Source organism: Marmota marmota, unplaced genomic scaffold (assembly GCF_001458135.2).
Source record: "Marmota marmota marmota unplaced genomic scaffold, marMar, whole genome shotgun sequence".
In the NCBI taxonomy this organism is placed as follows: domain Eukaryota; kingdom Metazoa; phylum Chordata; class Mammalia; order Rodentia; family Sciuridae; genus Marmota; species Marmota marmota.
Window position 1 is genome coordinate 19,787,480 of NW_026000037.1, and position 13,342 is coordinate 19,800,821.

Below are 13,342 nucleotides of genomic sequence, written 5' to 3' on the forward strand. Positions count from 1 at the left end.
TACATCAATATTTGAGAGAGGGGTGCTGGGATATAAAGTGAATCAGAAACTGTATTTTGATTGGATTTAAACTGTGTTGAGAGGGACAAACTAAGTATTTCAAATAAGACCAATGGAAATACTGCAGATTTTTCCTTCTAAGACACCCGTGGCTTCTCAGAATGGTAGCAAAACTTTGCAATTCTCCTTCTTTTTTTTTTTTTTTGGATGAGAATTTTATACATTGACAGAAAATCTAAGGAAGAGTGGGAAAGAGAACCTTAATATTTTTTAGTAGCAGTACTTTTGCATTCTCATCCCATATGCTTCTGGGAAACCACTTTCACTCTTGCATTCTTCTGGGATATTCATTTGTTAGCTGAGCACACAAAATAGTTTCATCACTTGGCTCCTTATGAGTCTAATGCAATTGTAACCCAAAAACTGAATTAAATGAATTGGTAAATACATTATGTCTTTCATGTAATACAGAGTTCAGTAAATTGCATGAGACATTCAACAAAAAAACTTCATGTTTTTCTTAGTTTTTGCAACCTATGTTTTTGAAGATAATTTATGTAAAATTATTTTACTCTGTGTATAAAATATTTTGAAGTTTTATTTATTTATTTAGTTGAGAGCTATTGTATCTTAGATAAATAGTATAGCATTTAACATAACAACTTGGGTCTAAACTTCAATTCTCACTCCACTGTATCTTTTACGTTCTCTGGTTCTCAATCCCTTCCTCTGTAAATTTTCTAGAATCATAACAAATACATGGAAGAAAGTTTGAAGAAAATCTAAAAATATTTGAGTAGCAATTATACACTGTTGTATAGTAGTTGTTCAATGATTGGTGAATGTGAGTTTGTTCTTTTTTTTTCTGCAGCTTCTTATTCATTTATTTGTATTCCCTACTACTTAGTAGCTAATACTATCATAAAATGCAAAAATCATTTGAAACAGTTCTATGGTTTTTGCCTTGCTGTTTTTACTAAAAATCTGAAAAATTACTATCTGAGATCTCATACTGAGATTATTTTCTCATACCAGGAATTCCTTGCTCTCTTCATTTCTTTCCAGAAATGTCTCAAGTTCTCTCTTCTTATTCTACATCTAGAATAAACATATTTCACTAGAGATAAGACTTTATTCAACACAATTTTCCTGTAAGTAGAGAATGCCACTCACTGGCATTTTGCCCATTTTTTATCTCTGTACCTATTCTTGCACCTGGGACTGGTATTTATGACAGCCACTATAGTGATGTCCTCCAATGACCTTGGCACCAATGTCAGCAGCATTCCAAGTGAGTGTTGAGAATGAGATCTGGCACTTTTGACTAAGACCCTCAAGGCATAGCTTCAATAGCATGTCACTTTCCACTGCTTTTATATCCTACAGTGCAAAAACTTCATGACAACTTATGCTTCCCTTCTCTTCTGCTTCTTCATCTAGATACTACTGATTTCTAATTTTACCCTTCACTAACAACTAATCAGAAATTCACATACATTCTCTATTACAGCTGGGTACACTGAGTTCTGGTGACACTGGTTAATAGCCTCCAGCTTATTGCAGCTTTTTGATCTAGAAAACTGTTGCATAACAAGGTGCAAGAAATCTCATATGGGACACAGTCTTTTAAAATCTATGCTAACAAATAAACATATGTGGTCATTTACTAAGTAAAAAATGTGTGCCATGGATGGAGGTTGTTTATTTGAATATTTGGAAGTTATCTATTTCCTCCCACACCCTACTGGTCTCTTACACTTAAGAAGGGTAGTATTACAATGGTATTGAATCTTATTTTCCATCACCAGGACAGCTCTTACAGCATATCTGACATGGAATCTTAGGCAGAATAATGAGCCACCAAGATTCCATGTCCTAATCCCTAGAACTTCTGAGTATGTTAGAGTAAGGGGCAAAGAGGAATTAAGTTTGGGAATAGAATTAATATTTCTAATGGTTTGCATTTAGAATGGAAATATCATCTTTGCTTATCAGCACAAATCCAATGTAATAACATGAATCCTTAAAGGTGAAAGAGAGAGGCCAAATAATGGAATCATAGGTGTGTGTGACTATGAAAAAAGGAACACAGAAATGCAACATTGATTCCATTGAAGATAGATGAAGGAGACTAAGCTATGGAAAACAATTGGATTCTAGATGCTAAAAAATGGAAAAGAAAATGTGTTAGCTTTTGATTGACTAAACTTCCAGACAAGAACAACATAGAAGAGGAAAAGTTTATTTTGGGCTCACAGTTTCAGAGGTCTCAGTTTATGGTTGGCCAGCTCCATTGCTCTGCTCTGAAATGAGGAAGAACATCATGGTGCAAGGGCATGGTGGAGGAAAGCTGCTCAGCTTATGGCAGTGAGGAAGCAAAGAAAGAAGCCAGGAACAGATGTAGTCCAAAGCCACATCCCCAGTAACCTAATTCTTCAACCATGTCCTACCTTCCTACAGTTACCATCAAGTGGGCTATTCAAGTTATTAATCCACCAAATGGATTAATCCACTGATGAGGTTATACCTCTAATAATACAATCTTTTTCATCTCTGAACATTGCTGCATTGCCACAAAGATTCCATGTCCTAATCCCTAGATTGATGAGCTTTGCAGGGGACATCCCAGATTTATAACAGAAACGTATCATACTGAGACTCCAGAAGAAATCAGTCTTGCTGACACTGTGGAGCCAGTGAGTGCTATATCAGACTTCTAACCTACAAAAATGAAAGATAATCAATTTGTGTTTTAAGCTATTTGATATAAGTTGTTTAAGTTTGTGATAATTTGTTATAGCAGCCACATAAATTTAATATGCAATTACTCTCTTCTCATGTAAGAAAAGAGAGATGATAAATTGATGAAGGTTACATGGGTATTGAAGAGGGAGGTAAATTGAGGGCATAAATTAGAAAAGGCATTATCAAGGGATGTTAATTTATTATTTTCAAATATAATCTCATCATATCTTTTCCTTAATACTGCCAACATAATGCATACTTACAGATCCATGAAGGCACCCTTTGACCATTTATGAATCAAAATAGCATTGTAATGTACAGTGTTAGTTAAGAAAGTAGCTGCCCTCTTCCAGAAAATAAAAAGATTATCATGATAAAATAACCATTTGAGCTACCTAATTATGTTAAAACTCTCATATCTTAAGAAAATGGTTTATTATGCATTGAAGGTTTAGGTAACTGCATCACAGCAATTTGTCCAAATGACCCCTTTTAAGAGAAAGAAATGTGATGCTGGGTAATATTGCTACAGATCTTGAAGAAAATGAGACATTTGATCTTACTGTGAATCCCAAATGATTGCATCTTCATCTTTAATAAAGACTCAAAACTACTTTAGGAACTTGAATGCTGTCAAAATAACAAAGCAATCTCTCACCAGTCAGTACCATGGGCAGAACCAAGCAGGTAGACATTTTCTCTAGAGGTTAATCTACACAGATACCTTAAAATAGTAAATACAATAAATATATGGGAAGACCATTTTGATTTCTAATCTCATTGTCTACATCTTATCATTTTTTTTCTTGTTTCATTTTTATTGAGATTTTTAATGAGAATTGTAGTATGGATGTCCTAATTACCTGCATCCACAGATAATGGTAATAGAGATGCTGATACAGATTCTATTAAACACCAAGAGTATAGGACACATTTGCTGCCCTTCTACAGATAATAAAATACACGAATACAAGTTTTGTTTTGAAACATTTCTATCTAAAAGCAGAGATGGGCTAAGCAGTTATCTACAAAATCTGGTTGATACATTGATGCTTGCAGTGTGGGGCGGGTAAAGTTGGAAAGAGGATATAAAGACAGGGGAAGTTTTTTCCTTACTTAAAGAATAATAAGAGCATTTCAGTTATTTTATATAATAGTCAAAAAACATAGAGCATATTTTTAAAATATATATTTTTTTTTCTGGTGGTCTTTTACATTGCAGATAATCTTGGATTGGATTCTGAAATTGCTAAAGTGAATGCCCTGGGTTTTGTTGGATGCCTTTCTTCAGTCCAGTACAATCATATAGCACCACTGAAGGCAGCCCTGCGTCATGCCACTATCGCACCTGTGACCGTCCAGGGGACCTTGACGGAATCTAGCTGTGGCTCCATGGTAGATTCAGAAGTGAATGCAGTAACCACTGTGCATTCTTCATCAGGTAGATTCCTGAGAATGCCTATTGAAGTCCCCTTACTAAGACTACCTTATCTGTCTTCTAGAAGCTTCCAGTTTAAAGAGCCAGCTAATAGTACTCAATTCTTTACCTTGAATTGGGTGATTTCATACCTATTTAATATAATACTATTTCATGTGATGAACAATTAGAACTAAAGGCACAATTTTATATATTTTACATATATATATATATATATATATGATCATATTATATGTGTATATATGTGTGCATAGTTCCTGTTGTTTAAGTGGCTGCTGTTTTGAGGATCAAAGTATCTAAGTGTAAGGGAGGTACAGTCTGGTTGCTGAACTAATATGTAAGTAGATGTATGAATTTCTAGTAGAGTTTAGCATGTTTAATAAATCACAGAAAACTCTGGGAAAGTCATCATACAGATGCAGGAGTCTAGCATTAAAAAAAATAGGGAGTTCTTATTAAACATTATGTGTGTGTGTTTTCATATTTATACAGACAGATATGGAAACATAGGGTTATATAGGTATGTATTTAAATGAAGTCATTCATTTTTGAGAGGGGGACTTACAACTCACAGTTGGCTTTAAAATTGTAAAAGACAATAGAGACAAACCATCAACACAATACTCACCAATGAATATATAGATTAACACTCTGAAGGATTATTTTCCTGGAGGTACACATCCAAGCATGGATTAATCCTGTTATTTTAAAAGTTTTGTAATCACGTTACTAAAACCATCATCTTATCATCTCAGAAGTGTTTTATTTGTGGCTCCAATAAATATATCAGAGAGTTAGAATTAATAAACTGAATTAATATATGTTAATACAACAACAACAAAATGTGTTAGGTATTGAAAAATCTGGGTTAAAACCAAGTCTGCATTGGTTTATACAGTTACAAAGTAGTGCATAGACTAAATTAAAGAGGAATCAATGCAAGTTGGAGTAAAAACAAACCATGCTCTGAACCTGGCAGGTAGCTAAGTTTATATATGTATGGCAAAGTGGGAGGAATTCCAGGAAGGAATATTGGCATAGGAATACATAATAACAGCAGGCTTTAGAGGACACAGGAAATATAATGACTAAATGGTTTTGTTTTTCTCCCTTTCTTCACTTCTTCATTCCTTCATTCCTTCCTCCCTCATTCTCCCTCCTTTTTCCCCTTCCTCCCGTTTTGCCCTCTACCACATTGTATATACCCCTTCCTTTTTCTCACTTCTTCTCATCTCCTCTTCTGATTTCTCATTTCTACCTTTCCTTGTCTGTTTGCTTTCTGTGTGTGTCACACACAAACACCACCATCACTGTCGCTCCTGTTGTCATCAATCTCATGTATGCATACATGCATGTAAACTAACTATCTGAACATCCAGAGATGATTAATAGCATTATCAAGTTCCACAACCAAAGTTCTTTACATTAGAACTACCCTATAAGTACTGCCAACCCAGAATGCCCAACCCATACCAATTCCTTGAATGTCCTTCCCATTTGACTCCTTCAGTCTCTCTTTCCTAGGATTTTTTTCTGAGCTCCAGTTTCATGAGTCTTAGGAAAAGTTCCCCAGAATGCACCACAAGGAGTATAATACTGTTCACCCAGTTCCACAAGAAATACTATATATTTATATTTATATTTAAATATAAATATGGCTATTTATTAAATGTGTATTATCCACCAGGTTTTGAATATTTGTATGCATTATATACATGCACATAAGTATCCCTGCCCACTTTTAATATGTGTGCAACTTATCATTTCAAAAGAGATCACAATTTTACAGCACAAGCAAGGATTCAGAGCCACATCTGTCTGTGTACTTTTAAACTTGCTGTTTTTCTTTTCTTTTACTATAATATACATATTATTCACTTGTACCATGCATGTATCTCTGTGAGGGCTGCTCCTAGGAGTATTCATTCTTGTCTCTGCCAATGGGCTCAGAACCCTCTTGCAACTGAAGAAAACCCTCATGCAGAGAGGGATGTGTGCTTACAATAAGAAACCTACTCATATACAAGAACTATCCAGCAAAGCAGCAAAGGACCTCAAGGGAAGACTGAGGACATATGGGGCAAGAAACCAGTATTCTCTGGCTCAACTCTTTATCCTGTAATTTACATATAAGCTAAGAGGGTCTAGGAACTGTGGGTTATAAGCAGCATATTTAAAATGCTTCTTTTTGTTTTCACTGGAATTCCTTCCAAAATGCTAACTCACAATTATTTGAGTGCATTTGGTATAATCTGTAGGTATTTTACATTCTGTTTCTGATGGTTCCAGTGGAGAGTCAAGTTTCAGGTCTTTTTCTCCTTAGATCCCTTTGGGAAGACGGATGAGCGGGAACCACTTACCAATGCAGTTCGGAGTGATTCAGCGGTCATTGGAGGTAAGCCATTCTTTGTTGTTGAGAGTAGAAAAGATAAAAATAATCCTCTACTTTGGAGGAAGTTATCTGAAACCGTCCTGAACTACAGCCATCCCAAACCCAGAATCCCACATTATCTGCAAGACCATGAGCCTTTTTAATGAATAGTCCTGTGTGCTGCATGATCAAAGACACCCTTTCCTCAAATTCCAGCAGCTCTGTGAATTCCTCCTGCCTCTGATTCATTCAGCTGAGCACTGAGTCAACAGCTGGAGCATTTACTTACAGACAGGCAGCCTGCATCCTGTTCATCTCATCCAGTTGTCACTTTTCCTAAAGCACAAACAAAGCGGACCCATAAAACTACATATGGGGAAGAAGCCACGTTGGGGCAGACAGATGGGTGAAGCTGTAGTCCTGTCGGGGGCTTTCTCCACCAAGTGATTTGGGTTAGATCTAATGAGCAGGGCGAAGCCACAGGACTATAGCTTCAAATCCAGCAGCACATATGGTTACAGATGCAGATCTTGTCTGCTGTGTTGTAAACTCAGCTCCTGACTCCCTCCCTTACTTTTCCATTTTCTAACTGCATGTTGGCCTCACCCCCTTTTTATTCTGTCTCAGCTTGGCTGCTGCCGGCAGTAGCTTGATTTTTCCATCTGGGTCTTGCAACACAGAATGACTCCCAAACCTTGTTTAATGTAAGATTCCTGAGAGAGAATAAATGAATTTTCATCTGAGAACTATCAGCCTAGCAGGTGCCCCCATCCCTACCTGCTGGCAGCCTAGATAAACCACTCAGTATCTGGTACGATAGCATTCTCCTTTTAAAACTTTGCAGTATCTATTCACTTAATTGATATTTAATGAGTCCCAGTAGCAGGGCAGGTCCTGTGCTAAGCATAGGGATATGGGATGAAAGATAGGGACACTGCCCTCAGAAATTACAGCTCGACTGGGATAAGCAAACTGTAGAAGAAGGAGCGATGACTGTTCTGAGGGAGGAGTGGAAATGACAAGGGGAGCCAGTGGTACATCATCATAATGCAATCACAAGGAAGGTGATCCATGACCATTATTTATGGGAGTTTACAAAACATCTGACCTGAATTTCTGCTTAAGGAAAGAACGTTGAACTTAATTTCTGTTTGCATCAAAAATGTCAGAAAGTATCCTGTGCCTGCTTGTCTTCCTGTAAGCTTTTATTTGACAAGTGAGGAAGAGACTTGTGACTGCTGACTTTTCTCTACTCATTTGCATGCTTCTGTGAGTCTCTGTAGGAGTAGGAAAGTTATCTCAACCCTATAGGAAAATTCCCAGAGGCCTGCATACTTTCCATCTCTGAATCAACCAGGCACTGGAGGAGTAGAAAACCGTTCCCTCTTTCATGTCTTGAAGCTGTAGCACACTCACTGGGTCACTCACTGCCACCCAGTTGATCCATATATTTATTGATTAGGTGATTTTACTCTGCCTTCTTCCAAAATAGTTGAACAATGTTATCTAATGATTAGAGAATACATAAAAATGCAAGCAATCTTAATTTGGTCCCAGCTTGCAAAAAAAAAAAAAAAAATGGTGAAGGCATGCCAAGAGCATATTTAATCCTCTAGTATACTTGCTTGCGTAAATTGTAACACAAAGTCTCCAACAACAAATTTCTTTTTTTTAAAGAGAGAGAGAGAGAGAGAATTTTTAATATTTATTTTTTAGTTTTCAGTGGACACAACATCTTTATTTGTATGTGGTGCTAAGGATCGAACCCAGAGACACACACATGCCAGGCGAGCACGCTACAGCTTGAGCCACATCCCCAGTCCCCAACAACAAATTTCTAATGTAAACATTTTTTTCTCAACATTTATGCTACTTAGAAAAAATTTAACCAGAATATAAAATTATTAATAATGGAATATCTTTGATTATCAATAGTATTTTGAATGGTTTCAATGCTATAAAACCTGTATTTGTGTAGAGACATATTCTCCCACCCACATTTCACCATTTTTACTTGGACTGTCTTTTAAGTCCCTGAAAATTTTCTAGCAAAGGTAGGCACAAGATATTAAGGTCAATGAGGACAACTTGCAAAATAGATCCAGAACTACTACATACAATCAAAGTAAAGATGGAATTAACAGAACTGGGCTGAGTTTACCATCTCAGTTAACTATAAATTTTCCAAGAACAGCGATGTTCCTTGTCTGAGTTAGCAGAGTGTCCATCAGTGTAGAAATGCCCTAAGTCATTAGTAAGTATTTATTATTAATGAAATTTTTAGCAAACAAACATAACATAAAACAAACATATATAAGCATGTGTCAGGATGTAAGTTTTTAAGCATTGTTTTCTAGGATGTTCAAGTAATTCTAGAAGCCTTAGGTACGGGTGACAATGAAATATGCTAATTACAAATGATTCGGACACATTATTTAAGCAGATCTTGAAAAAATATATGAAGAAATCCTTTGCTATTCTCATTCTGTCTTTATAAGGTAGCATTCTTAGGCCATGAAATAAAACTTTCTGTGACTTAAACTGATTTTCTCCCTCCCTAGTGTGGAAGAAGGAGGTTTTATAGTAATTGAAGACTAAAGTCATGTAGCAGGTCTTTCTTTCTGGGTTTGTGGTAGAGTTTGGTTTGTGTATTTGTTTTGTGTTGTTTTCTCTGAAGTGCATCCCTGTCTACGTTGAATCGTCTCTGGGCCAGATGATCTGTGGTAATTTTCTTCTCTTTTCCATCTTCCTTTCCCCACAGGAGTAATAGCAGTGGTGATATTCATCACCTTCTGCATCATCGGCATCATGACCCGCCTCCTTTACCAGCATAAGCAGTCACATCGCACTAACCAGATGAAGGAGAAGGAATATCCAGAGAATTTGGACAGTTCCTTCAGAAATGATATTGACTTGCAAAACACAGTCAGCGAGTGTAAACGGGAATATTTCATCTGAAAAAACTACAGGGTCACCTGATACTCATATCTGTGGTTACTTGTTAATTTTTTCTCCTTCTCTTCTCTCTTTTGTCTTTTAATTTTGGTTCTTCTCTCTTAAATGTTTGCCATTCCTTTTTTGGAACATAACCTGCATCTACCACAACATCAATCCCCTTGACCCAGCTCAGGAGACCAGGCAGCTACAGCTACTGCCTTCCTGTCTGACACCTGTATCGTGGTGAAAATGACCACTCAAGACACTGACTTTACTGTTCTAGACAAAGAAGAGACACGTGTGCACACACACATAATCAGCTTTGTGTTCCACTTTCTAAAATGCACTTTTTAGTTTTGCAGACTCGTATTCTGGCAGGCTTACCTTGAACTTGAGCTCTGTGACTAAGGCATCTAATGGTCATCCTTGACATCCTCTCCCATTCCCAGTTCATCTCTACCAGGGAAGCCAGGGCAGAGAGATCCTTCAGGCCTGGTTTGCATTGGTGGCATTTTACAAGGAACAAGAACAACTTGCGTTAATTTAATTTCCCTAGGCCCCTTGCCCTAACTCATCGCCCTTTTTTGCTATGACTCTTATCCCCTGAGTATTTTCAAATAGAATTGCTGATAGTAGTGAGCAATTACTTTGCTCCTTTCTTATCACTGTCTCCTGGGGCCAAAACTTTAGAAACAGCACACAATAGCATAAACCTAGAGGAAGCATGGAAATAGTCGCTTGAAATTAGGAGGTAAAAAGAAAGTTGCTAGGAAGTAGATGTTCCATAACTTCAAAAAATGCCTCCTCCAATTTTGTAAGACATGTTAGCTAGGTTATTCCTGGGATTATTATATTGAGGTAAAAAATATATATACACATATATATATATATATGTAATTTGCTGCAGTATAAAGAAATTCAAATAAAAGTCTAAAATAGTACCTGGTTCCATGAAAAAGCTTAAACCATCTTAACTCAGCTTTAAATAAATATATATATGGCAAAAACTGCATGAAAGAAGTGAAATATTAGGCAGAATTCTTCCTTTCCATCTACTCATGAAAGACCTGGTGGAGAAATTGAATGTCAGTTTGCAGGATTTACATTTTTGAACAGTTATAATGAATCCATCTCTGTCCACTGAGCTGTTTCTAGGAGGTTTCGGACATACTGACACATGTGGCATTGTAGTCACCTCCAGCTGACCCAGTGATTGATTTCAGAGGAGCCCTTAGGTTCTGTAGCACACCCCATTTTGAAATCTGCTGCATTCTGTACATTGAAAAGCCTCCACTTACACATACTTTTCTGCAGACTTATATTCCCAGATGAGGCAGCAACAAATTTCAGGCTCTTTGCCCCTTTTAGTGACAAAGTATGGAATTCATCCCTTTGAGAAGCCATCCTGAGACTATCTATGGATTTTGATAATAAGAATTCTGATGATTTTGCTGTAGCAATATGCCTAACTCTTTGCCCCTGGACTACCTTGGAGAAAGATAAGGGATAAAAGATATCAATGTTCCAGGGTCCTGGCGATGCCAGTAAAATGATTCAGAGTTGAAGAAAATACTTACTGATTCTTTTTAGGTAAATTTGATCTGCAAAACAATTACCACCTTACCTTTGGCCAGCCTTGACAGCAGACTGTCCATCTTGCTCTGATGTCCTTTGCCTCTCATTCCTTAACACTCCTCTTGTGTTAGGAAGCTCACAAGGAGCAAGTGATTAGCTTCATTCCATATCAATCCCCCAGTTTTTCTTCCAGTTTCAAAGCTTGTGAAGGAGGGTTGAGTTTATAATCATGTCTCGACTTTAAGACATTGTTCTAAATACAGTCTTTCCTTACAATTTTCTTTGAATTTTTAGTCATCTCATCAGTTAATATATAGTCATCATTTTCCTAGTAAATTTATTTTACAGTGATTTTAAACAAGAATATGTTTTTTAAAAAATTAGCTTTAATAAGATGAATGATAACCGAATAAAAGGATAGATCTTTAAATACTGTATTCTGCCGCCCTTTCTTCCTCTTTTTCCAGTTCTCACTTTTGAATTTTTTATTTCTATAAAAAGGTTGTATAAATCAGACTTTTGCTTGACTACATATTCCTTTGTCACCTGAAATAAAAGTCACCACGAAGTGCAGTGAGTTTAGCCCGAAGCATCTCCAAAAGAAAAATGGAAAGGAGAAGGAAAGTATGAGCAATAATGCTGAAACTCTCCCTTATTCAAATCTCTGAGAAGCATGTCCCATATTTTGCCGACGTGGAGGACTAGTAAAGGTCAACTCATCCTATCTGAACTTTTCATGGACTTATATATGCTTGTAGATAGTTGTATAGGTTGGAGAATTTGTGAAGCTCTGTCCTGGCCATGTGGACACCACAAACTACTGGTCCCTGCCCCCATGTATGGACTCTGTATATAAGAGCTCTGGGTACCCAGGCCAAAAGGCAGATGGATACCCAGAAAGTACAGTCTGCACAACACTGCTATAAATAGTCTCAGTGCCGAATCAGAATTATTCTTACAAGACTGGATTTCTTCACAACCCCAGAAAACACTATGACTTTCACTGGATGTGTCTGAAAACATACTTTTCTAAACAAAAACATACTTCACAATTAGGAATAAATGCTAACTGTACCTCTCTGTCTTTTCTGGAACCAAGATCTGTTCCATTATCTGTAATTATGCAATTTTGTGAGTATTTCAATCTTCAGGCAACTATAATCTAAAACAAGACTTTGCATTCTAATCCTCCTTTACCCACCCTGTTCCACTGCCATATTCATTTCCTGACAGCACCATGTGGCCACGAGACCTCCATAACCTCTTCTGGTTCCACACTCAGTCTTTGGTAGCTGCTGTTTATAGAAATATTTCATGGAATATAGTAACTTCACACTAAAACCAAAAAATACCTGTGCAATTTCACATTCTAAGGGGGCTGTTCCACTGATATTATTTCCACCAAACAGATTTATTTATTCAAGCAACAGAACATTTGCTTACCAAAAAAGGCTGACTATATCATTCACTGTGTGTAGAGGGCAAGTTTCTCACGGTTTCTATGAGAATCCACCTAAAGAAATAGATATTGTGCATTTCTCTAGATATATTTTTATGAATAGCTTAGCCTCTTCTATTCACTCTCCAAAACACAAGGGGGATTTATTTTAAGAATCCTGCAGCTGATGTTTTAAAATGATCTTTGTTCTCTTTAGTCTCTTTAGTAATAATGGAAGTGGTACTAACCTGATTTCTTCCTTTTGTCAGAAATGTGCCCAGTCACAGTGTAACAGGAGCAAACTAAAAAAAAAAAAAAAAGAAAAAGAAGAAGAAGACATAAGTTGTTCTCTTCTTTCTATTTCATTCAAGAAGTATACATTGGATGCCCTCTACTTCAAGGATTGTGCTGGGTATTACGTATACAGACATAAATTATACCTTGCTCTTCTCCTTGGGGAGTGGAGAGTCTAGCAGGGGTGGCATATATTGTTTTAATAGGGGTATGCATAAAGTGCTATGAACACAGGGCAAAGACTCTGTGCAATTATTTTTGTAAAGCACTTGTGAGAGACTTCAAGAATCTGGCAAATTTATACATGATACTTATAATTTTGTTTCTCAATTATTACTTTCATCTACAATAGACTTACTCTCAAAGTAAATATCTATTTACACAAATATATTTCTATGGAAACAAATTGATCATGTCTTTTGGGAGAGCAAGAATAAATGATTCTTGTCTCTGACATACTTTTGAGACAGCAGAATTCTCTGTATTCTTGCTTCAGTTCTAGTTGAGGTATATTAGAAGACTCCTTTCTTTCCCATGAATTAGA

At 36.7% G+C, this 13,342-nt stretch overlaps 1 protein-coding gene across 1 annotated transcript in view; it reads left to right on the forward strand.

The window, feature by feature from the left end:
• Window positions 1-12,924, forward strand: part of Cntnap5 (contactin associated protein family member 5) — a 790,323-nt gene extending 777,399 nt beyond the window's left edge. Inside the window, exons 22-24 of the mRNA XM_048812122.1 lie at window positions 3,968-4,186; window positions 6,507-6,578; window positions 9,316-12,924. Coding sequence (XP_048668079.1) covers window positions 3,968-4,186; window positions 6,507-6,578; window positions 9,316-9,512 — 488 coding nt within the window. The 3' untranslated portion in view covers window positions 9,513-12,924. The remainder of the gene's footprint in view (window positions 1-3,967; window positions 4,187-6,506; window positions 6,579-9,315) is intronic.
• Window positions 12,925-13,342: the final 418 nt, after the last annotated feature.